A 26,593-nucleotide genomic window follows, 5' to 3' on the forward strand; every position below is an offset into this window, starting at 1 on the left:
GCGCCAGGTTGATTAATGTGGCAATGAATTTTTCGTTGATACATTATTCTAAACGCTGTCTAACTGTGCTTCGAAGAAAAATTTGATAAGAGCATGATGTCAATAAAGGCCTATTAATAGAATGAACTATCAATGATTACCTGCTTCGATAATGTTAGGAATTAATACGAACCAAGCTTTTCATTTACATAAAAACGATTTCTAAAGGAATCATGCTTCGTTTAACAGATGGTAGTTTGAATATTCAAATGAAAGTGACTCTGTTGAACTTTTTCTTGACTACGACCTCGCGATGAAAATGTAATAATGAAATTATGATTATACTATACAGGGATAATAATTATTTTTGTAGATCGAAGTCAAATACTTACATTAATAATAAAAATAATTAAAGAAACAATGTACATACAAGAGGAAATTTATAGATTTTCTTCTTATAAAAACAATACCATTTTATAATTTTCATGTATGATTTTAAAAGATACCACGTATTCTATTCTAAAACTTTATCCGCAACCTGGGAGTTAAAAAGAAACAGAAGAAAAACTTAGATTAACGCGCAAATAACAACTAATATTGTATTGTAGCAGAATTGTCATCAAGTTCGACTTAATGAAAGTAAGATAAAGTCTTAATCTCGTATTAGAAAAGACTTGTATCTTCCCTCGCGAGGTTTGCCCTGTGTACTCAAAAGAGCAAGATAAGAGGAAAATAATTCTGTAACTGTTAGTGTCAATTCTACTTTCACCATAATATTTACTATTTCACTTAAGTAGTAGAACTTGAAGCCTACGTGACTTTGTACTCGAGGTACAGCACGAGCCATATCGTAGCGAAGAAGCTTCGGTGTAGAGTGGAAAGGTGTGATTGAAATCGATAATCATTAATTACGAAATGTTCGTATGACACCGTTGTAACTGAGAAGCCGCGATGTTCGTGACTTCGTCGGCTTATGCGCCAACTAACTAATGTGGTTCAATCAAGTATTGACCAAGGCAGCTGAATACCCTGACGCAGCTCTAGGAGACATTACTTTACAGCCGGTGCTTTTAAGCCAATTTCACGTCGGGTTTCTTCGCTCTAATACCCAACCCACCACGTGACCACGCGAACGGCAATCGGTGATTGTTTACGATTGGTACCCTTCGCCTAATGTATCGAACCGTAAAACCCAAAGACGAGTGGTTCGTTTTAGCGGAGAAACCAGACCGTAATCGAGAGTGGTAGCCATGATTCGCGACGAAATTGACAATACTTTCGAAACGATTGGCGAGAACATATTTATAGAGGGAGGCATCGATCTGTGAAATTGACAGGATTCTCGTATTCTAGGTCAAAGGCACTAATTCCTCGTTGTTTGCGGCAAGTAACTGTTCTCAGAACAAATTCGAAGGAAGAAATGGCACTCGTAAAAATTTTAACAAGGATATTCATTTTCTTCTATAAATCTCGAAATTTAAAATAAACTTGAGCTTCGAGGGACGAATTCTGGGGTAGTTGAAGTTTTCATGAGACAGTGACCAAGATAGACTCCCTTCGGGGATTCGTAGTATATAAATAAAATAATGGTTCTCAATTTGAACACAAAAGTTATAACTTGGAAGAAATTGTGCATTTGTGGTGAGATTCAAAATAACGAAATATCGAAACAATTCTTTTTAAGGAAGAACGACAGCAGTAATATTAAAACGTAAATTGACATATCTTACTTAAATTCAATTTCAATTAGTCCAATTCAGAGCCTACCAATGTTAATCAATATCTGGATAATATATTTTTAGCATTGACGATATCGTTACTTATTTATGAATTTTATCTTCGACCAATAGTAAATGTAACAGATATCCAAAAATTAACGTATGCCAATCTGATGATTCATTAAGCAGTGATTAACGCAGTCATAACGATTGTTTCAATGATATCACCAAGTAAAGTACTATTTAAATTCTTATCTAATGTTGTATTTCACAATTAAAATATACCAAATCATTTCAAGTAATCAAGTTTTGATTATTTTCAGCCTCGATCACAATACTTCTAACCTAGGATATATTTTTACCTGTGTTCATAAATTGATCAAAAACTCGAATCATTCTGAATTAATAACACCAAGGTAGAGTATTCAGAAAGTGCACCGAAGCATCAAAATTAAACTGAAATAACACCGTCAAGAAAGAACACCATGTTATTCTCGAAATCCATTTTGAAAGTGGTTATGCAAAGTCAACTGCAGTAGAGGTATAGAAAGTCAAATTCGTAATGGTTCGAGTATTGGTGGGATACGTAGCAGGAAAGCATTTGCATGCTCGAAGCACATATATGCACTTGACAAAACGTTTCACACGGTTCGATGTACATTTCCATTTAATCTATCGGTGTTTAGAATGCAGAATCACAATTTCACACGCAACTGTCCTATAAATACGAAGTGAAACAGACATTTGTACATTTAACACAATTCGCGTCGTTGAACTTATCGCGTGGAATAATTAACACCTGCGTGTGCACGCTTACGAGATTATGAAATTATCTGTGTTCATTAGCGTGTCCTTGTATTTCCATTTCAAAGCAATATGGAAATTTTAATTGCAGTTTTAGGAAAGGAAACAACTGAATATTATTTGAAATGAAAACAATTGAACATATTTCGCGGATGCCTATAATAACTGTTTTCTATCCAACAATTACTTCTGTTTAGGAACAGTTGTCCTCAGAAAATGATCCTCTATTGAACTCACCATAAGTATTGAAACTAATTGCATGAAAAAATAGTATACTTCTGAAATTCATTTGTCAATTATTATTTATTATTTCAAACGTCATTCAAAAGACTGGCAATTATTGGAAAAATTATTCTCACAAAAATCAGAGGAGAAAAATGAGAAAATACTTGAAAAATTAGGATGATATAAACGATGTTAAATGATATCAGGACGCTTAGAATTTTGTTGCTCATTTAAAGTTTATATTGTAATAGACTGCAGCTGACTCTTATGATCCATAAATGTCCTGTTCAATTTCGTATTACAAACTGACATTCGAAACCATGAGTGGCTTCGATCTTTAGGTGGCTTCATCCAGTAACACAGACCACCTATTATCATATCTAGAATACTTTTTCCTACCCTTGCAGAACAAGAAGAAATATATTTATATTTTCATTACTCCCACATGTAAAACGTGTATGAATCTATTTTTTTAATTTAATAAAAATTATTTCTTCGGTTTATTCAACCTTGACTTTAATTCAAAATAAAAAAAATTTTTAATTTATAATTATATTTCCCATAATAACTGCAGTGTTTGGTGTATTTTTTTAAATAGATCTGATCTAATATTTATTGTTAATATTGATATTCGTTAAGTAATTTTGTGTTAACTAATCTCGTAATTAAGTTAAATTACATGCATGCCTTACAATCCTTAATTTAGGTAAACCGATATTAAAGAATTAAAATTCATCATTTTTAGCCTCGCCACAACAGAAATAAAATATATAAAAAGCGTGGACACACTTTTAATTTTAATACATCACCACATAAAGTGACTAAATTTGTATTTTCTAAATCGTGTCAAACTTTAACTAAAATGCATTTATACAATGTTTGAATGATGTCCTCTGTTAGACATACAGTCGCAAACTGGCTTAAGAGAAAATTTAGTAATCAGTTATAAATTATTGAATCACATACCACATCAAACTTTTACAAAGGACTTAATTTGTATTCGAAATTATAATTTTACCTATTCCGTAAAAATCAAACGAGTAGCGTTATGTAACTGACCTTCCTTTGCACAACAAAGAATATCAAACTCACGTTGAACGTATAAGTCTACTGGAATTATTATGGCATTAATATCGAAACCGTGGATAGAAATGACAGAAATTCAAACGGCATGGTCTTCTTACGAGACCTATTTCTGAGCGCGAGCAGAAGTGCGCCGGTCTTACCGAGCCCAATCCTATTAAAGGGTTAACAGGTATCTAGTTAGAAAACGAACGACCCAGTCGTATCTCGCACCTGGTCAGATGAACAGTGTTCGTTAATATCACTTGCACTTAAATGAGGTGCCGAGATTTTTGAATTCCCGAGCGCGAGTCACAGTTACCGAAATGGGCGACATAATTGGTTAGTAAGAATCCAAGAACCTCGTCGAAGAATAATTGCGAAAGTGTAGTGGCAATAATCTAAGTATCTGTATTAAAATCTTCACCATAAAGTTGGCACGCAATTGTCGCCAGATCGAGGGTGAATTCTGACGAAAAACTATTTCGGATCGCAGTGAATTCTTTTTCAACACGTAGAACAAAAAAGTTGCAAACCATTCCTGATCATAGATAATGTGAAGACATCGAACAGGGTGTCGGTTTAACAATTGCAATGGATTTTTGTGGGTTTTGGGAGATTAACGAACGAAATTCTGGCGTCTGTTTATTAAAAAAGGGACATGAGAAGAGAAGAGAAATTTTAAATTGAATTATTATAATAAGATATAATATCGTGTTACGTAATCGACTTTGCTGACTTATAGAGTACCTTGTATTAACTGAATTATAAAATGACTTTGCAATTTTAAGGTTCTTTCTGAACTAGGATAGGTGTTTATGAAGTTATTTAATTAATAATCGTGTAAACGTTTGTTGCCAAACTTATTTCATGTTTATGTGTAATATGAAATACAAAATATAAATATATTATAGCATATAATACAGAATATAAATATATTTAACCCTCTATAGCCCAAATTATGTTAGACTTCCGAATAAATTCTACGATAGAGTCATTAATAAACATTAATAATGGTATATAAATTAAAAGGAAAATTCTCATCTATACTCGCCCTTGTGTGAGAAGTTGCAAGACAGTTATTACACTCAGATCGTTTGTAGAGCATTCGATTGCATCACAAAAATAATAAATACATATCAATGATGGAGTTAAATCAGAGATCAAGAGTGAGAATAACATAAATGTGCATAATAGAACGTTACAGTTTCAAATTTCTATTCGTGTTAAGTTCCAAAAATGTATAAATTCCTTAAAAGACCATTTCCCACAAGGTTTCGTTTCGAGACGTCTTTTTACCACCTATCACATATACGTATAGCACTAACAACTTTTCTTCTTGCGGTTCACCGCAACTTTCTACGAGGCTTGATCTAGGAATTGCTTCATTAGTTGAGTTTCCATTCATCGACTATAAATTTGCTAATAACTGAAGGGTGGAAAACACTAACAGTGTAATTTTCCAAGTAATCGATAATAACTTTGCCCGTTATACTATAATAAAGTTTCTCTTACCTACTGAACGGGCATAAAAATGATTTCTAACGTTTCCACTCTACTCATGCGTTCGTATTTGTTAATAATGAATTTTCACTAATAATTTACATGCTACGACCGACTCGTGTCATTTGAAACAAAAATTATTGCCTTCCCTTACTAACAGCATTAAATAAAAAATTTTTTTAAAGTATTCCAAAATAATCGCATTTCCACTGCTTGAAAACCAACGCTTCGTAAATCCTTCATTTAATGTAATTATTTTTTAACTTTGCTATTGCAGAAATGACCGGTGGTGGGACCAACATGGCGTATCACGGTCTCAGTCAGCATGTAAATTTCGACGCGATTCCCGATCCTGGGGATCGTTTCGTTTTGGAGGAATTGATCGGCGAGGGGACGTACGGGGAAGTTTATTCCGCGCAATGCAACGAGACTGGCAATAAAGTCGCGATTAAGATACTGGAGAATGTTGCAGACAACATCGAAGAAATCGAAGAAGAGTATCTCGTGTTGAGGGATCTCTGCCTGCATCCGAACATTCCACACTTTCATGGTTTATTCTTGAAACGAGCGAAACCTGCCCAGGAGGAAGATCAATTATGGTTCGTCATGGAGGTATTGTCGCTCTAATTTTCGTCTCGCAATACAAACAGGAAAGCGTAACGGATGTGCAATTTGGAAGATGCATTCCATATCTTTCAGTATCTCAACACTTTACCGGCGGCCATTTTCGTGGCGAACTTATGTTAATGTAGTACTTCTTTTTTTACGCATATGCAGAAGATTTTCTAAAATGTTCAACTGCCCTGGTCAACTTCTTTAAATATTACGTAGGATAATCTGTTTTACGTTATATCTTTGGTAATTTTGAAATGTTGTGAACATAATTTAGTAGAAATATTTTAGAAATCTTGAGCAACAAAAACATTAACCAAAACAATTTGTTTTTTAACCTAGTTTTAGTTCTACATTAATTTACCAAAATGGTGGATAAAAATATCTGTTTAATATAGAATTTAAAAAATGATTGAATGTAAAGGCACAGGATCAAAATTTCTACACCCGATATTTCATTTTACTTTATGATCTATACTCGCTATAAAAATTAGTTCCAAATAAAAAGATCTATACTTCCAATGGTTGATGAAAGGATGGTAAACATGTGTTGAAGAACAATGACAGTCGAAAATACCCGCCAGTAAAGTGTTGACAAAAAAAATATATATATAAATAAATATCGCCTCTTTTTATCCCTCGTCGAGTTTTCCAATTTAATACTGTCTTCGCGACACAACACAAATAATAAATTAAAGATTTCGGTTTCAGTTGTGCACCGGTGGGTCGGTGACCGATCTCGTGCAGGGTCTCAAGAGAAAAGGAAGACGTCTAACGGACGATCAAATAGCTTACATCCTCAAAGAAACAGTAGAAGCGTTAATTTATTTACACAGCAATCATTGCATGCACCGTGACGTTAAAGGACACAACATTTTACTCACCGAGGAGGCACGAGTAAAACTGGTTGACTTTGGCGTGTCCTCGCATCTTGCTGAAACGCTGGCGAGGAAGAACACATCTGTCGGCACGCCATACTGGATGGCGCCTGAGGTGAAGTACAAATTAACAAATTATTTCGTTAAGATGCATTTAAAATCATGTATTTTTGCCATCTCTAAATGTATCTCAACAACAAAATTTATATATCAAGTTCAATCTTTAAATCTTGAAAGAAAATTCTTGAATTTTGGCTATGGCAACTTCGTGTATCTTCTTCCCGTCTAAACTATCGAAACAACTACACAAAAGACTTGACCCTCTATGGGCTCGCGTAACTTTCAAATCACATGCTAATATATCGAGGTTTAAATGGTATTATTTTAGTAAATAATTTTAGTTTTTTCACAAGACGACGTATACGTCGCAATTATATAATATCTCTGATAACCAATAATAATATTGATGGCGGTTGGCAGCACCATCAACCTGAAATATCAAACTAATCCCTTGCAAGTTGTTTGCGGAAAAAATTCGGCCCATAGTAGGTTAAGAATGTATCTAAAAAAATATCTTCTCTCGAGCAACCATGCGTTTCACTATAATCGACTCCAGAAAATGCAAACATCGAACAGGTAATAGCCTGCGAGCAACAACTGGACTCCTCCTACGATTCTCGTTGCGACGTGTGGTCGGTTGGGATCACAGCCATCGAGTTAGCAGAGGGTGACCCGCCCCTGTCCGAGCTTCACCCCATGAGGGCACTGTTTCAAATCCCAAGGAACCCACCTCCAGCTTTGAAGAACCCCGACGCTCATTCGCCGGAGCTGGTGGACTTCATCACGGAGTGTTTGGTGAAAGATCTCGAGCATCGACCTTTCGCCAGCGAATTGAAAGAGCATCCTTTGTTGGTGAATATCGAATCGAAGATGGACAAGATCAGAATGGAACTGAGGGAAGAGATTCGTCGACAGAGAGCTTTCGGTAGGGTTCACAGGCAACCGGAAGTGACAACCAAGCATGGAAAATTGAAGACTGATCGGAAAACCAGACCAGAGAAAATGTACATGGATGACCTGGCTGCTCTGGATATGTTGTCCGAAGATGGGATTGTTGAACAATTGCAACACAGATACGAACAGGGTCAGATATACACGTACATCGGAGATATCCTGGTCGCAGTCAACCCTTTCACGAATTTGGGATTGTACACGGGAATTGTAAGTGATACGATATAATAACGGGTTATAGAATTTGTGTGTAGCAAGTTGGAAGTTCTAAACTTACAGGAATTTGCAACGAATTTTTTTAAGTAGAAAGAATGTTTGATGTTAGCCTATTAGTGTATGGGGGTGACACGATTTGTTTGCGGTAACTTCCAAGATTGAGACTTCCAGAAATTAAAATTCTCATGAGAATAGAAAGCATTACTTTAATCGTTTAAATGTTCAAATATTTTTAAATGTTCAGATAATAATTTCTGAAGACTGGTTATTTATAAATTTGTACAATCGAAAATTCCTTGATCATGAAATCGATATCCTGAGACTGTTTTACCTTCTGCAGGAGCAAAAGAGATACAAAGGTCAAGCGAGGTCGGATAATCCGCCTCATATTTTCGCTGTCGCTGACGCTGCCTACCAAGCATTGCTTCATCAGCGACAAAATCAAGCGATTGTTATCAGCGGTGAATCCGGAGCAGGGAAAACCGAAAGCGCCAATTTGCTATTGAAACAACTAGTCTACTTAAGCAAGGCTCCGAATCGTAATCTGGAAGAAAGGATTCTTCAAATAAATCCTATAATGGAGGCTTTTGGTAACGCAACTACTGGGATTAACGCAAACTCGTCGAGGTTTGGAAAGTATTTGGATTTGACGATGACTAAAGGTGGGAAGGTTACTGGCGCCAGAATATCCGTGTACTTGTTGGAGCAGTCTCGAGTAGTGGCTCAAGCAGAGTGAGTAGCTTACGGTTAGACTGCTGATGTTCATGCAAATGCATATTTTTATAGGAATATAAATATATTATAAGGACAATAAGATAGGGATTGTATAGAAAGAAGAATGTTGAAAAGTGGTCAATTTTGGGATAGATCGGGTTACCCTAAATTATTAATAAAGCATCGTTCGTTAGGTTCGCATGGTGAAAAATTGGAAATCGAAATTTGGAAAGATTCACGTGACGTGAACAGAAAATATCGATACATTTACTGATACTGATAACATTGTAGAACAATCATTGTACTCGTTACTATCTGATCCTTCAGAAGATGACAGCAAATATAACTCGACTATACTAGAGCCTATAATATTATTGCATATTTATAATGTGCTGATTAGATACTTCACATGTTTTTTGCATATGCTATTACACTTGTGCATGTGTCCGTATGATTATATTAACATATGTTATTTGCATATTTTTACATGTTTAGAATGAACGTCCAGAATCTATTTACATTTCACATACTCACAATTAATTTTGAAAGTAATTCCGTCAGCTCATAATTTAATTCCTACGTTCCGAACAAAATTCTTTCAGAGGTGAGCGCAACTTCCACATATTCTACTACATGTACGATGGCCTAGAGGCAGATAATCGCCTGTCAGAGTTCTACCTAGACGAGAACCTTCGAAAACAGCATCGATACCTCACGGATTACAGCCAAACATCTCAGACGCATATCGACAAATTTCAACAGTTGAAAAATGGCTTCAAACTGCTCGGGTTTCAAGACGGCGAGGTTGATACAGTCTACCGAATTCTGGCTGCCGTGCTTCATCTCGGTGATATTGAATTCGGCGAGGTGGCAAGCGAGGACAATACTGATAATAAGAGTCGAGTAATTGATACAGCACCTTTACACAGGGGTAACTATGTACTTTCATTTATATAATGGCGACCAACTACATACTTCAGACCGGTTGATGATTTTCGTAATTAATACGATTGATCTATGTTATGTGAAACGAATAATTAATACACAGTATCAAATAAGAGTATGTTAAACTAATTTTATTTTCAACTCACAAATAACAAGCATTTGATATAATTTAAAATGTTAATATCTTTGTAGACAACTCCTCCATGCAAATTTTTGTAACGAATTATAATAAAATATGACTGTAATTAATTTTATACAATGTCAGTCGACCTTACAATCGAAACTGTCAATCGATCTTAAGTAGCTGACCGCCAATGTAAATTTACTCGCTTCGAGCGTATTTCTGACCTCTTCAAATACATTCCAGTTTCCCAATTACTCGGTGTGGAAGAGAATGATCTTCTGGAGGCCTTAACTTCGAACTCGGTTATGACCAGAGGAGAAACAATCACGCGGAACAATACAGTAGCGGAGGCCTGCGCAGCGAGGGACGCCATGGCAAAAGGACTTTACGGTCGATTGTTCGACTGGATGGTCAATCAAATTAACTGTTTGCTGTGCTTCAATCGTTCCCCGAACTACGAGCCGTTGGCCATCGGTCTTCTCGACATTTTCGGCTTCGAGAATTTCCCTAGAAATTCCTTCGAGCAGCTGTGCATAAACATCGCCAACGAGCAGATACAGTATTACTTCAATCAACATATCTTCACCTGGGAGCAGCAGGAATACATGGCGGAAGGGATACCAGTGGATCTGGTCGAGTTCTCAGACAACAGACCAGTGTTGGATATGCTGTTGAGTAAACCTATGGGACTTTTAGCCCTTTTAGACGAGGAAAGTCGATTTCCTAGGGCCACGAATAAGTCTTTAATCGGTGCGTTGCCATTTCTCTTCTGTAGTAGCCTTTCTTGGGTTGCTTTAGGGAGTGCATGCAACTATTATAGCCAAAATTCATGATTTTTTTTCTAGGTTTAAATATACATTTTAATCCAAAGCAATGCATAATTTTATAGTATAAGTAACGAACTTAATATAAGCTTCGAATTAGATTAAAATATTTAAAAAAAATTCCTGAATTTTGGTTATAACAGCCGTATGTACTCTATTTAAGTAACTTGTTTCCCTTTGCAGTGCCCCATTTTGAATTTCAGGCAAATGCAATAATAATAATCATGGTTCGCTATTAGTCTATACGAGAATCGTAATTTATGTTACAGAGAAGTTCCACAGCAACATCAAATCGAAATTCTACGTACGGCCGAAATCGGACGCGGTTTGTTTCGCCGTTCACCACTTCGCAGGACGCGTGGTCTACCAAGCAGAAGGATTCTTGGAAAAGAATAGAAACTTCTTGCCTCCTGAAGTCATTCAGCTGGTCAGGCAATCTCAGTACGATATGGTTCGCTTTTTGTTCCAATGCCCCATCACGAAAACTGGAAACCTATATTCTGCGGTACACGAGACTGACTCGAGGAAGTTGTCACAATCCAACCAGAATACAAAGGTAATTACAAATCATCCATTATTCTAAAATCTGTTATCCTAAAAATATTAAAATAATATATAGTAATCTACTAATATCACTTTTTTAATTAATTAAAAAGTAAACGAGGTTTCCCTGTACCACACTGTCCAGTTGGAAATATTATTCAACCGCAATGAAAATTATAAATAAATAGCGGTCATTTGATATCTCCATCGATCGAAATTGACCGCAAATAATTTCTACCGTTAAATCGTCTCAGGAACGTTACTCCAGTCGGGGATTGGCGTCGCAATCCAGAGCCCAACAAACGGTGGCTACGTACTTCCGGTACTCGCTAATGGATTTGTTGCAAAAAATGGTATCAGGATTGCCGCAATTCGTGCGCTGCATAAAACCAAACGATTCGAGGAGTCCCCGATTCTTCGACAAAGAAAAGGTCGTGAAACAGCTACGGTACACAGGAGTACTGGAGACAATAAGAATTCGACAGAACGGCTTCTCGCACAGAATACCATTCAACGAATTCTTGAAGAGGTGCGTACTAAGACAAATTTTCTTTCACTTCAGGGTATAAGTTAAATATAAATATACTGAAACCACCATGAATGCTTGTAACATGTCTTCTATTTAGTTTCAAAGCAATTCATTCTTTTTCTTAGACTTTCACATAAATACTAAAATATTCTTCACAGATATTGCTTCCTGGCATTCGGCTACGACGAACGAGTAGTAGCTAATCGCGATAATTGTCGGCTTCTTCTCATCCGCTTAAAGATGGACGGATGGGCGTTGGGCAGGACGAAAGTTTTCCTCAAATACTACCACGTCGAGTTTCTGTCGAAAATGTACGAGGAGCAACTCAAGAAAATCATCATGGTTCAGGCGTGCGTTCGTCGATGGCTCGCTAGGATCAGATTCAAGAAGCAGAAATGGCAATTCGCCGTATCCGTTGTCACTTTGCAACGGCACATTCGCGGATGGTTATCGAGAAAGCACATGATAGAGGAACTGAAGAAGAAGGAAGAAGACGAGGAAGCCACTGCTCTCCAAAAAGCGCAAGGTAATTGGCTGATGTGTGCATAAATTTCACTCTAGTGGAAGAACAGACTAGAGTTGAAGAAATATTCTATAATAATGCTAGAATATATAGAAATAATGATTTTTGTGCCCTTTGCTCGAATTTTTTAATAAAATCTCAGTCATTCTGTATTGATCTTTCAATCAAAGTTGAAATTTCTCTTCAGAATAACTTCATCTCAATTCTACAACAATTTTAAACCAAAGAATCCTTGAATACTAATTATATACTCTCTTTACTCGTGAATCTGTGATAATTCTATTGATTAAGTTTGGTAAATGTTTTTGTTACAGATGAACTGGCGGAAAAAGCAAAAGCCGAGGAGCAGCCTGAAGAAGTCGCCGAGAAAGTCCAGAAAGAAGCCTTGCAAGAATCCGACGCTGCCGTCATCATCCAGAGCCGTAAGATATATTAAAAATTCATTTAATACTTATCAAACGAGTGCATTGGGTAAACAAACTTCGCGAAACTCTGAGTAAACTTTCTTTTTGAAATTAAAGCGGAGTTTTCGAATTTTTACAGATTTCAGGGGCTACACTATCCGAAAGCGTTTCGGTCCTGAACTAGAAGAACGCTTTAAGAGGATCTTGAACGGTCACAACGATAAATTCGAAGCTCACAAAGCGTTATTAAGGGAGGGTCTTAAGAACGCAGACGCCGCGTTCATTGTACAGCGATGGTATAAGAAAGAAGAGAAGGTTAAGAAAAGGAAGCCACCTCCGAGAGATAATATTCATCCTAAGCTAAGACAAGCAGATCTCATACAATTCTCTCAGAACGTGAGTACAAGACTTAGGAAAACTCGCTTTAGTTCTTGCAATAACTTCGTTAGATTTAATTTCAAAGATTTTAGTATATTTCGGTGACTAATAACCTCTAAGCATAACATTGTGAAATAGTAGAAAGGAATTAAATCTAAATTAACTAATAAACCAGACAAATGGTTGCGTAGATGTCAGAAGAAAATAAAATGTTTCTCTGATTGGTGTAGATATTTGACAAAACATCATGAACTGAACTAATATTGGTAAACGTAAATATGAAATAGAAAGTTATGATTGTCATTTTTAATTCATCTGTTCAATATTTAGTTCCTTCCTTTAATTTATAACTTTTACAGAAAGAGTGATTTTGTATTTCTCATTGAATGTTTTACAATTAAGATTGTAGACCATTCTCTGGAGGTCATAGCAATAATCAAAAATGTTATATTTAATAAATATAAAGCTTGCAATGATTACTGCGAGTTTCGAAAATTTTTTACAAGCACATTACTTCACTTGTTACGATGGTTCATTTAATTCGACTTAGTCATAATTTGATTCTATCCTGTTTTCATCGAAGGTTCACATGAAAAACCAAGAAGTGCACAAAAATCAACGTCGCAATAAAGTAGGAGTGCGATTGAACGACATCGACGAACCGCCACCGGATTATATTCGCCCCGAAGGATTCAGCATGGTGCAACCCATCATGCAGTATCGAAGCGGCGCTCAAGTGGAAGGAGAGGAGACCATCAAGTACTATCACGACCTGAAGAACGAGATGAGCAGGTAAATACATATTGTGTCATATCGAAATCGATTGACCGGTTTCTTCTTTCGCGGACGAATGGGAAATTCGAATGCTCAATTTTCGAATGGTTTTGGCACTCGCATCGGAAGTGGTTCGGACTTCGAAGACGACGAAGTTGGCTGGGACTTACCGCTGATACAGCTAGAAAATGACCTTCACCCATTGTCGAGGTATATCGTAGATTTTAAAGAATTCTTAATATCCTTGATCTCTTATATTCCCAAAAAATTTGTTGAAACATAAAATACTAAAACGTATGCGTAATATGTTTATTCTGAAGTAGTACATGTATGCCGATAAATATTTAACTGCAAATTTGCTTGTATTATAAGAAGTTGAGGCTCATCAACGTTTTATCGTACATTTTTAATTTCTCAAACATGATCAAGTGCAGATCGAAATGATTGGTTGTTCAAGGAAAATTATAAATTTTCTATTTGCAGTAGTTTAAGTAAGCTTAAGAGATTGCTAGAATGCTTCCAATCGTGTCTTTTTCAAAATATTGTAGCTTGCGATTAAATAAAAGCAGTGGTCCACGCGAAGGGGGACGTCGCGAATGATATAACGAATATCGCGTAGTTGGATGTTTGTTTCATACGAAAATGGCTATAATTTGGCCAACTTTGCAGGAGTCGAATAGGTCAAATTGTGGAAGTGAACGCCGAGAGGAGAGACCGTTTGGATGCCCAAGGCGATTACGCGATAGCTTCGGAGCAACAACTCTCGGATATATGGCTCAAAGCTTTGAGAAATCCAGGCGAGACGAACCAACAAGAAGAGAACTCGAACAGAGCGAGGTAAGCTCAAACTTTCTCTACCATTGAGTCGCTTATTCCGTCCTTGTTCCAATTTTCAGTTCCCGTTTGAACTGTAAACCGTTCCTTCGACGACCAGTTAGCTTCCTTTAATTTATTTCTCCAATTCAGAGTTCACTAGTTTCTAATAGGCAACAAAGTATCGCTGATCAAACAATCGTAACATAGTGATTGAGTTACTAATCTTTTCGTTGTGTTTCTATACTTTGCCAGAGGTATCATGGCAAACTTCCAGGTAAAATTATAAAATTATGCCCTCCGTAGATTTGATTTCATTAAGAAATTCCGTATGTAGTCGTTAATATATAATGAAAGAAGTCGGTTGTGGTCTAATGAAACGGCTACAGCGAGGGAATCGTATGAGAACGAACACGGATGACTTAATACCTTCTTCATGAGTTATAGTTGAGATATTAGAATAGTTAGAACAGAAATATAGGACACGAGCATAGTTGAACATTTCGGCAAAAAGAGAATGTTAAATACTGGTCGATTTTGGAGCAAGTGGTTTCGGGGATTTATAAGCTAGCAATTACTATCGGTAATTCGATGGGAATGTTATTGAAAAGCTGACGAAGTAAAAGCTGATCTTCGTGAGAATTTGTTCTGCGTAAAATATACATATAGACGGTGTTTGACTAATTTTTCGCCATGTGCATTATTTATTTCACCTACGATAAATAATTGTCAATTTATAATTTCTCGAAACCTAAAGACGCCTTATAAATACATTGACTGCCAGGCCAATAATAATCGCAAAAATTCCTACGAGGCTAAAATTATCTTCTTATGCAATTAAAAATGATATAATCCTACATTTGTGGTAGTACTTATTTTTGTAACTTCTTTAAAATTTACTAATACTATCCAGATTCACCTCCTTTGAGACCTGACCTTCAGAATTAATTTATTTTATTCCATTTGTGAAAATCTTTGTCAGCCTTATACATATCAGTGACGTGACGGCCAACGTGTTAATAATTTAAGTGTTCCAGCTACCCCAAAATTGACCGCTGTTTAACATCCTCCTTTAGAATACTGTTACTAAACGCAACTTTCATATGTTAGAAGAACCTTTGTTGCGTTAATATACTGTTTAGTCGCGTCACTATCCCAATAACTCGAGTACCGCGATATCTAGATACCGAAGTTACGCGTTCATATTAATTCTTTACTATCAACCAGTAGCTTTGAAATCAATAATCGAATAATTGCTGCAGCAATTTAATTGGAGGAGACTCTTTCCTTACAGTACACGGACTAATCACGTGTCTGTCAACAACCTGCGGTCCTCTGAGCCCCATCCGCACCGCAAGCAATCTGGAGTCAACTCTTCGAATATCAACGATTCAATTGGCCTACGATCTAAATACGCCAACAGACCGAACGGTATGAACGAACATCAGCAATCAATCAATGGTCATCAGCGCAACGTCAACGGATGTTCCGCGAATGGACACCAAAACTTATCCAATGGACACTCCAGTTTTGCAAATGGACATCCAACATTTGTTAACGGCCACACAAATCACAATCACACAGCGTTGAACAGACACGAAGCCCAAACTAACGACCATTCCGCGAAAGGTGATGTGGCTAAGGTCAATGGTCACCAACCTTACAGCAACGGGCATCGAAATATCATCAATGGTTGCCAAAATGGTCTATTCGTCAACAAAATGGTCGCTAACGGGTTCACAAGTCAGAGAGAGGATTCAAGCGGTCAGTCTGGATTTAACAACGGGGTCAAGAATAATTTCAATGATCGCATGAAGATAATTGAGCCTGCGAAGGAGAACAGCGATTTCGAGAAAGGTCGACGAAACGGAGTGGACTGTAAAAATGGAATCAATCGAACGGTTGCCAATCAAAACGCTGTGAGCGGTCGAGTATGTGTGAGAAAGGAATTGGGGAAGGACACGTTCGGTACTCCAGCTGATCTTAGACAACTCCTGAGGCCCACCATCATTCAAAAACGCCAGGAGATCATCAAAGTCGATTACGATCCAGAAGACATTAACGGACCATATAATTTCAGACAGCTTTTAAGACCAGCCGAATATCTTCCCACCGAATCACTAAGAAAGAGAAAAGGCGGGCTGGCTTGCAACGGAGCTCCTGCGTCGAAGGATAAAATTCCTGAGAAACACGTAAAGCGAAGGGCACCGTTGGCGCCTAATCAAAATAAACTCGTTAATATGAAGAAGTAACGCGATGTCTGCACGTGTAAACTTTCTTAGAGCATGGGCAGTTAGACGATGTATTTACTAAATACGAAAAGTTAATCAGCACAGTGATTAAAAAATGCGAGAGCGTTGGGAGAAATTGGTTTGGGAATTTCGGGGTGTATAATACGAAGAATGATGAAAAAATATGGCACTACAAATCAATCCTAACCGATGATTTACGTAACATCATTCGTAAAGTGTTAATAATGAAATTTCAATATCTCATTATTGGACTACGGATGTTTACGTATTTATGGCAAATGAAATTGTATAATACACCATTTATACTGTATATTACACCATTTAGGAGATAAAACATACTATTATTTAAGTTTCAATTTGTTTCCTGTATCTGTGAAAATTGAATTGCATAGACATTCTGCTCATTATTTTTTAGATTTTATCATGCGGCTTTGTAACGCGATTATACATCGGTGCAATTCACAGTCGCTGACAATTTCTTATTTATTGATAATGTTTGACGACTAAAAGTTTGCGAATTACTCGAATTATTAAAACGACAAGGTCTGGTAGGGTTGATTTGTTGATAATCTGTGTTACACTTTTGATTTATTCTACGAATATCGTACATTCCTAGAATCCTGAAGTTTCTTTGATATCTTGTATGTGGAAACAGCATTCACCTCGTTCCTAAATAAATGGCGAGAAGAATTTTTAACGAAATTACTCCAAAGATTATTTTAATTGCAAAACAAATATTTGCTCTATATCTCAGTTCTTCCAAATTCATTTACGATTTTCATACTTTTATCGTTTTTTTATTTTTATTTATAGATAAATGTTTAATTTGAAATTTTGCAAAAATTCGAAAATAGATCATTGATTCTTTTCGAATTCGCCATGGGAGTGCTGTTACCTGATAAAACGTGTTTCAATGATAATTTATGTTTAGACCTAGTCATGTGTAGCTTTACAAAAGACTTAGATGTGTTCGATAGCGTTAAAAACAATTTTGTTCCCGAAGTTGCGACGGTGTTTACCGCGTATCATGACATTTATATTTAAACCGAATTTAACTTGTAATGTACGAATAACGCGATTAATCGACGAGATTGTTTACTAGTGTCCCAGAACGTTGAATAATTGCGATAACATCTCGATTAGTGGCTATTATGAAATATTTGTTAAAACTTGCAACCAATACATGTGTCAAAAGTACAGCTTGTATATAAAATTCTTATAGAAAGAATAATAATATATTAAATATATATATGTTGCGCCTTAGACCACGAAATTCGTTTATTTATTCACAACACAATTACAAAGTAGCCTTTTCGGTATTGTCCTATCGAAAACAACGTTTAATTGTTTCAACTGCAATTACAAATTAGAATTGCAAATTAACAGTTGCAATTTACATTCGAAAACCAACGAGACGGGAATGTAAAAAGTAAATGCAAAATTTCATTTAGATACATTCTAGAATTTAGACAAAATGGCAATAAGAGTTACACATACATCAAAGGGACGCCTTTTTTAACAATCAGAACGTGATCATAGTGACCTAATATATACTGTCCTTCCCTACACGTTAGAAAATAAATAAATACGCAATACAGATGAATAGACAACAATATATAATACCACAGTATTATGTTCCAGCAACCATAATTAATCCCCGCACGATTTAAGGAGCTTGGAACATCAAAAATTGAAAGAAAATCACTTTTCTTTTTGATTAGAATTTAAGCGATTCTGAACAATTCTACGCAAAGAAAATTGAATTTGGAGCACTAGAAGTGGTAACAAAAAGTTCGACGACACAAATTTAGTCAAAAGAACGCGATAAAACTGTAAAAAATATAAGGAAATACAACTGACAACTTTCTCGAAGAGAAAACAACGACAGTCAAATTTGCGGAAGATCGGAGACGCGGTTACCTTGATCACAGGCATAGGGTATTGTTTTTTAGGGTAAAGAAGACAGTAAATTTCCGAAAAAGTAGTGTTTTAATCGATTTTGATAAAATTAAATACGATTTGGTAACATTTATATCGATAATCGAACGGGAAATAGAAATTTTTAGTTTTTTACATCTCCTGAAAACCTAGGTTTTTGGTATAAAGGTACACTTTTCTCAAAAACGGTTAGGCCGATATGATCCAAATTTTGTATACGTGTTTCTTGATAGTTCGGCCTAATTTACATCGAGGATTTTTTCAATATTTGGATTTAAAAAAAAGTTTCGCCGTCCAATCCTATACATTTTTTTTTTTAACTTTACACATTTTTAAAAAATTAACCGTTTGGAATTACAAAAAAATCCTCGGCGTAAATTAGGCCCAACTATCAGAAAACACGTGGAAAAAATTTCGTTCATATCGGCCTAACGGTTCCTGAGTAAAGTGTACCTTTGTATCAAAAACCTAGGTTTTCAGGAGATGTAAAAAACTAAAAATTTCTATTTCCCGTTCGATTATCGATATAAATGTTACCAAATCGTATTTAATTTTATCAAAATCGATTAAAACACTACTTTTTCGGAAATTTACTGTCTTCTTTACCCTAAAAAACAATACCCTATGCCTGTGACCAAGGTAACCGCGTCTCCGGTGTTCCGCAAATTTGACCGTCGTTGTTTTCTCTTCGAGAAAGTTGTCAGTTGTATTTCCTTATATTTTTTACAGTTTTATCGCGTTCTTTTTACTAAGTTCGCGTCGTCGAACTTTTTTTGTGAGAAAAAATTTTTTTTACCACTTCTAGTGCTACAAATTCAATTTTCTTTGTTTAGAATTGTTCAGAGTCGTTTAAATTTTAATAAAAAAAAAAAAAAATAAATAAATAAAAAAAAGTGATGTTTTTTGTTCAATTTTTGATGTTCCAAACCCCTTAATACACAAACTATCCAGTTTACATTTCTTCCAACACATTCCGGAATCATCATGTTTGTAAACGATTTCCCTTCATTTTTACGTGACGGTCACGGGACGCCAACAAAAAGTAAGTTTAAAGCTACGTACCTGGCATTTTCTCCTTCGACATAGACAAGTAATCAACCAGTACTTAATCATTCAGCTGAAAGATTTCTTTTTTCTTCCAGTCACTCGCAGAATCACACTTAAAAAGCACGCGAAACGGGATACTTTCCAAACAGCACGTTCCAAACGTCGTAGTAGCTCGACGAACCTCTAGATGTCGCTGCTGCGGCGTCTGTAAAACCTTAAGGCAGGTCGCGGGGGTAGAAGTTGCCCGCTTGCCACCGTCGCGTTAGCGTGTCGCTGGAGTCGGCGACTGTCAACGCGACGATTGGTCAACGGTCTCGAAAGTGGGGCTCCTAGGGAAATAAGTGGAAAGGATCGGGCTACGCAAGGGGGTTGTGGACAGCAACGAGAAGTGAGAGGGGGTGCAACGAACCCTCTAGGCTCGGTTCGAGTCTACGGAGCGCGGAGTTGTGTTCTAATCATGGCGACACCCGACCCCGTAGACCCAGCCACCCTAGAGATTAAGACCCGTAGCATAGAACAGACACTACTCCCACTAGTAAAACAGGTAAGACAATTAATCGGAAACGTGGAGAAAAGGAACGTTCGTGTGCTCTAATCTCTCGGTATTTTATTCGAGCCGCTTACAGTCCCTGGCCTTTAACCGTGATAGGTTAAGGTCTTCCTACCCCGGCTTTTCTCGATACGTTACGTTCTGTTGCACGGCACTACGTATCGCCTATAGAGCAAACGTGTTTGTGTGCGAGTGTTCACGATTATAGTGTTCTTCGTGTGTGTTTGCACGTGCATAAGTTTCAACGTACGCGATCCGGTGCATGTGTATATTCATAGGAAACCGAGTGGACCGCGTACACTCGATAGAAAGTGGGAGAGAGAAAGCACTCGAGGAACGAGAAGGCTGAAAACGTTGAACGAGGACGGACGAATGTGCCGGTCGGTTTTAAGAGTGGGACAGACATATGAAAAAGAGCGTGTTCTCGAGGGATTAAGAGTTACTTAACAGACAAGGAGCGCGTAGTATCAACCATACCTTCGATATCGATTTGATCTTAACGAATATGCCTTTTTCTGGCCTCGCCAGCCGTTCGGAGTGAATCATTTCGGTTATTTGACAGTTCTCGCACCGGGCGTGTATATATATTTTGCATCATCGAGCGACCGAGCTGCCACGCGCTCGGTGTAACAGATATTTTGGTATTTCTTCCTTCTCTCTCGCTCCCGCCTTCCGTTCATCAGCTTTCTTTCTCCTTCTATCTTCACTATACGTAACTGTATATATACGTGAATATGTATATTTATATGTATACAGGGTGTCTAGTGAGGTAGGTATTTGACTATCTTCGTCCACGTGCTCGGCAAGTCATTCTAAGCAAAAAATGTTAGGAAAAGTATAAGCGTATTTTTGTTAGTCAACTAGTAGGTTGTCCGGAAAGTTTCTTTTGCGAGTTGCACTCAATTATTTTATGTGGTCGTGTTTATATAAATAGACAATCTAATTTCATAGATATTCATGTTGTAACAGTAATGGAGCAAAATGAATCGTGCACAATTCACTAATGTAACATAAAACATAAACTATTGTGCATGTATTACTTATTAATAAAGTGAAAGAAACTTTTTGGACAACCTAATATATGGAAAGGGAGCATAAAGGTTGGGAAAACCCACATTTTTAATATATATTAAATTCATCAGAATTATTTTTCCACTCTATATTTAATATCTTGCTTTTGAAGTAGTTGACTATCAACCCTAAGTACATCTACGGCGTGTACAACATTTTTTGCTCAGAATGGCCTTCTGAATACGCAAATTGAGTTTAATACCTCACGGAACACCCTATATAATCCCTGACACACAGTCACGTGACCAGTGTTTCGTGCCGTGGCGTCGATTTTGAGCTTTAATAAAGTTTCGACGAATTTTTGCTCTGTAATCGCCACCATGTGTGCAAACGACTGTGGAAACAACACGCAATTCAAAGAAGCATGCCGCGAAAGTCAAAGGCCATTGAACGTACCGAACCTGAAAAAATATTTTCATTTAACTCCCGCGAATTCGTCGAATCGATGCACACGGGCGTTTACGGACTAACGTCATTACGTTAAATGCTAGTTTCATTTCTATGTTAAATGTTTTCCAACAGAGGCTCTAGCATTTTCTTTTTTAATAAAACCTAAATGGTATGGAAGGGAGAGAGGTGGGGGATGGTCTCAATGGGCCTGATAGTTTATGGGGATTGTCAGGTAATCAAGGAAATTCGTTTCAGTTAAATGTTTCAGTTAGAGAGTATAAATATCGCCAAAAGTGTGTGTCTGCGAAAAGCACGCGTCGGGAGTCAATATGCAGCGAACCATATAGCAGCGTTGTGCCATTAAGTTTTGCGTGAAGCTCGATCAATCTTCTTCAGAAAGCTTACAAGGATGATGCCACTTCTAGAATTCGAGTATTTTAGTGACACAAAATGTTTCAAGACGGCAGGGAAGACGTCGAAAACGACCAACGGCAGTGGACGTCCAACATCGACCCGAAGTGACCAAATTTTGGGCCAAGTGAAGGAACAGTTAAACTGTGATCGCCGTTTAAGTGTTCCATTGATAGCGCAATCGTAAAATTTAGTAACATCCGCTGTAGGTTTAATAGTGACAGAAGATTTGCAAATGAGTGAGGTATGCGCGAAGTTGGTATCTTTTGGACTGAGTAATAACTAGTGATGAAACTTGGATGTACGTGTACAATCCCGAGACGAAGAGACAAAGCTCTGAGTGGCAAACAAGTGCCTCTCTTGGGTCAATGAAAAATCAATCAAATCAAACGTAAAATCAATGCTCGTTGTCTTTTTCGATTCTAAAGGTGTAACTCAAAGAGTTTGTGTCTGTCGGTGAAACAGTAAACGACAAATTTTATTCAAAAGTGCTCGAACGTTTGGCCGCTAGAGTCCACCGCCTCCGAAGGAAGATCACCGATACTTGGATGCTTCGCCACGACAATGGGCCCAGTCACATGTTATTTATTGTGAGAGAACAATTAGTGAAAAAGAAGAACATAGCAGTGCTTCCATCTCCACTTTTCTGTTCCCTCTAATTAAAAGGAGCCTGAAAGGACATCGTTTCGAAACGAAAGGAAGTTCAAGAAGCTTCAACGAGGTGTTTGAACAGTGTTTCAATTTCAGATTTCCAGCGGTTTATGGTTAACGAAGGATCTTATTTTGAAGAGTATTAAACAATTTTTCAAACATTTGTAACAAACTCGTTTACTTGAAGGCAATTCCTATATCTATTGGACAAGCTCTCTAGACTCTGTTAGACTGAAATTTTTTTCATTAAAAAACAAAATTTGAAAGCCTCTTTTTGGTAAACTCTTTATTTTTTCTTCAACTTTAATTGCGTAGATCCATTTTTCTGCAACGGTATCGTAAAAGAGGTTCTGTTTACAACACTATTTTGCTGGAAGTTTATAACAAAGTAAATATAGCTATGTTATAAATAAACCCAGGTATGTCTAACGACTGGAATAATTCCGTCAGACATATTGTTAATAATTAAAGCAGCGAATAGCAGGAAGAATAATTGAAGCATTAATAGAAATGGCATCTGCAGTAATGCAGGCTTCTATAGAAACACAATTCATTTTCATCTCAAAATCAATAGAGTGGAATAGCGTTCGTGAAATACGTGTTCAATGAAAGATGCTTCAGTTTTGTAAGGCAGCCTTCGCATAAAGTGTTGAATCTCTGTAAAATGATACGTATCGAATCTATTACATAAGAAGTCGCGCAAGACGCATGGTAGATATTGGGTCTATTTTTACCATGCACTAAGGAATATTCTGAAATGAGCTGTATACACTCCACCTAGTTTCCAAACTATAAACTCACTATAAATTAAATATTACAGACTTTATTCAGTTGGTCAAATAAAAGAACTATACATAGCAGAGAAACAACAATTTCTTTTGAAATAGTATTTTAACGTCTCAGCCGTATTTTTCAACTCGATCACAGCTTGAAACTAGTAATGTTCATAATAAAAAAAAAGATATATTTAGAAATAACAAGAACACAAAAAATTATAGTGTTTTAATGTCAACGAGTAATATATATCTTTGTGTAATGTAGTTTATTGTACATGTTGTCACTGTCACAAGTGTATTAATTGATTAATCTGTTTTCAGACTGCTTTTCATTTTATGTTCGTATTTGTATTTATATTAATTGCCAATTTGTTGTATAAATTTGAATTGCAGAAATATAATAACCGAAGCTTTGCTTTCCACATTTATAAAATCATTCAACTAATTAGAAAAATCGCATTTGCTCCAAGACCTTCTTAGAATAAATATCGAAGAAAGAGTTACGTCGGAGGGTTACTGGCCCCTTGATCGAATTAACAGCAGCGTGCTTCCTCTTTTAAGCTTTCAAAGAAGGCGTGTCTTTAAAAGGAACGCGAATCGTCGATCGCTTTGTATCTTTGTCATCCCGAATCTTCGTCACTTTGCGTACGAAATAGTCTTCAAACAGTAAGCTCGATTCACAAAAGACGTCGTTACAAAAGGCAGGAAAGCAAACGAACAGGTTCAAGTAGATTCTCTTTATTCCAGGGCCTATTTAATTTCGTACTTCGTTCGTTTTGCTTTCCATCGTCGTATTTTCGAACGTTTGTTTATGACATTTGCGTGTTGACGAATAATTCATTGTTCAATGAAAGGAATACAAAAAATGTCAATTTCAAGGGATGTTATTGAAAAAAGTTCACAACAAACGACGAGAGAAATTTCGTCTCAATTACGAGCAAGCAATCATTCGTTGTTTGACTAAAATAGGAAAAGTAAAGAAACTGGACAAATGGGTTCCGCATGAGTTGAGTGACGCACAGATGCTTCGTCGGGTAGAAATAGTCAGCTCGTTACTTTGAAGAAACAAGCAAGATCCAATTTTAAAACGCTTCATCCAAAGAGAATAATGGTTACTTTGGGGGTCATCTGGGAGGGACATCTCTTTCGTCATTTTCTGATGTCTAAATCTACAATTCCTATTGCAAAGATATAGAAGAAATGCACTCAAAATGGATAAGAAAGTAATTTACATTGGTAAATAAATAGAAACTATTTTAGCTTTACTAGAATACTATACTTTAATAAATTATATATTGTGTGAAGAAATCGACGCGACAGGGAATATCGTACATAACTTTGAAACAAATTGAGCAAGAGAATTGTAAATTTAACAGAATCTCGTACACACATGTGTGCGCAAGCGTACCAAATGTCCAAATTTTAAGTAAATAACTTCGGCTGCAGAAGATTGAGAAAATGCCTCGAAATTGATCAAAAAGAGCCCTTCAACGATAAAATCAAAATTTAGTCGAACCTCTGGTGGGAGATTCAAACCTGATCGATCGACCACAATTGCAGACCTATCGTGGTAAAAATGATTCCAAGTCAAAGGGAACGAAGTGTCGGTCGGAATAAATCTTTCTGTCGCGCAAAGCGCTATGTCGCGAACTCGGTGCACGCGTACCTACGCGTAAGAACGCGAATTTGTCGTGTATTGGTTAAACCTCTTAGATAGAGAAAGCGCACGAATGTCGGGTGCATGGCACAGAAGGCGATCGTTACGGACTACAGCCACTTGTTAGAGCCCCGTCTAGCCACCCCCTGCCTTCACCTTCTTCCACGCCTTTCGTCTTTTGCTACCTTCTTTCGACCCTTCTCCCTCTGACAGAGACCTTCGACTTACACCTTTCGCGCAGACTTTTCCTTGCACTCCTGGTCTAAAGTGGCTGGGCTGCGGCCGATGTTTTATTGACCATGGTCCAGTCGATTTGTTGGTAGACCACTACCCTTCTATTTGCTAGCCAGGTATATTCGTTGCTGGTGTTTCGGTTCACCTATGGATCTCTGATAAAGCGTATTGCGTACACTAGGCTTTTGAAAGTGGTACAACTTACAGAAGTACCTACATTTTCAAGGAGAGTTCAAAGGTTATTTTCGAACTTACTGGATATTACAGGGTACACTTTAAACAATAGTAATTATGTTACTTTTGATTTATTCAGATATTCATAATGCGGTTCTAGGAATTAGTGGTAATGTGTCACTCTTATACAAGATGATATGTAATTGTATTTGAAACGTTCAGAATGGCATAGGAGGGATTAATTCTTAAGGGGTGACTCCTTTCCTCTAGGTTAGAAAATAGATTCTTTTGATAATATTCTTATAGCTGAAGGTTTTCAAAATATTTCTATCGAAGTATATTTAAACAATTTTAAATTGCCAAAGTTATAATTCTTTATGTTACAGTTCTACCTTTCTGTTTAAAACGCGAGCATACTTTTCAGTGAGATTCTGATCCATTAATGGTGGAAGGAATAAATAATCCATCGCGTCTACGTACCCTGCTTTGATGCATTTTTAATGACAGGAAAGGCAAATTCAAGCAGTTTCCTCGAACACTTCAGTTCATCCTCGAATTCATGCTCCGAAATGATCGATATCTTAATATTAATGACCGTAGGCCATCCATTAGCTGCTGCCAGTCGTAAATTCAAATTAGATTCCAATTATCGAACAGTTAATGAGTATTTTGGATCGACATGTTTGAAATATCAGAAATATTTGATCACGCGTTACATCGATGTTTGCATATGACAGGTTTTTTTAAAAATACAAAACGGATAGTCAGGTATGTATTCGATTTTTTTATTTTAAACGAAAGTACAAATGATTATAATTAAACGCGAGAGATGATTAAACAACAATATCCTGAAGGACCTCTTG

General features: G+C 36.8%; 2 protein-coding genes across 6 annotated transcripts in view; both read left to right on the forward strand.

Moving 5' to 3' along the window:
- LOC128873618 (myosin-IIIb-like) overlaps positions 1–18,094 on the forward strand; it is a 33,832-nt gene extending 15,738 nt beyond the window's left edge. Inside the window, exons 1-17 of one of the 4 annotated variants that reach the window (XM_054117315.1) lie at positions 3,995–4,130; positions 5,569–5,903; positions 6,615–6,896; positions 7,418–8,002; positions 8,349–8,740; positions 9,325–9,653; positions 10,035–10,541; positions 10,885–11,171; positions 11,413–11,687; positions 11,846–12,213; positions 12,525–12,632; positions 12,754–13,010; positions 13,576–13,784; positions 13,896–13,976; positions 14,436–14,603; positions 14,835–14,856; positions 15,874–16,026. In XM_054117315.1, coding sequence (XP_053973290.1) covers positions 4,115–4,130; positions 5,569–5,903; positions 6,615–6,896; positions 7,418–8,002; positions 8,349–8,740; positions 9,325–9,653; positions 10,035–10,541; positions 10,885–11,171; positions 11,413–11,687; positions 11,846–12,213; positions 12,525–12,632; positions 12,754–13,010; positions 13,576–13,784; positions 13,896–13,976; positions 14,436–14,603; positions 14,835–14,856; positions 15,874–15,885 — 4,233 coding nt within the window. In that variant the 5' untranslated portion in view covers positions 3,995–4,114 and the 3' untranslated portion in view covers positions 15,886–16,026. Of the gene's footprint in view, positions 1–3,994; positions 4,131–5,568; positions 5,904–6,614; positions 6,897–7,417; positions 8,003–8,348; positions 8,741–9,324; positions 9,654–10,034; positions 10,542–10,884; positions 11,172–11,412; positions 11,688–11,845; positions 12,214–12,524; positions 12,633–12,753; positions 13,011–13,575; positions 13,785–13,895; positions 13,977–14,435; positions 14,604–14,834; positions 14,857–15,873 lie in introns of those variants that run through there. The other 3 variants (XM_054117312.1, XM_054117313.1, XM_054117314.1) reach the window with 3 other exon arrangements.
- Positions 18,095–20,020: 1,926 nt separating this feature from the next.
- Positions 20,021–26,593, forward strand: part of LOC128874435 (alpha-catulin) — a 105,471-nt gene continuing 98,898 nt past the window's right edge. Inside the window, exon 1 of one of the 2 annotated variants that reach the window (XM_054119231.1) lies at positions 20,021–20,360. In XM_054119231.1, the coding sequence (XP_053975206.1) occupies positions 20,274–20,360 (87 nt within the window). In that variant the 5' untranslated portion in view covers positions 20,021–20,273. The remainder of the gene's footprint in view (positions 20,361–26,593) is intronic. The other variant, XM_054119233.1, reaches the window with a different exon arrangement.

The sequence above is a fragment of the Hylaeus volcanicus genome, chromosome 3 (genome assembly GCF_026283585.1).
Source record: "Hylaeus volcanicus isolate JK05 chromosome 3, UHH_iyHylVolc1.0_haploid, whole genome shotgun sequence".
Lineage (NCBI taxonomy): Eukaryota > Metazoa > Arthropoda > Insecta > Hymenoptera > Colletidae > Hylaeus > Hylaeus volcanicus.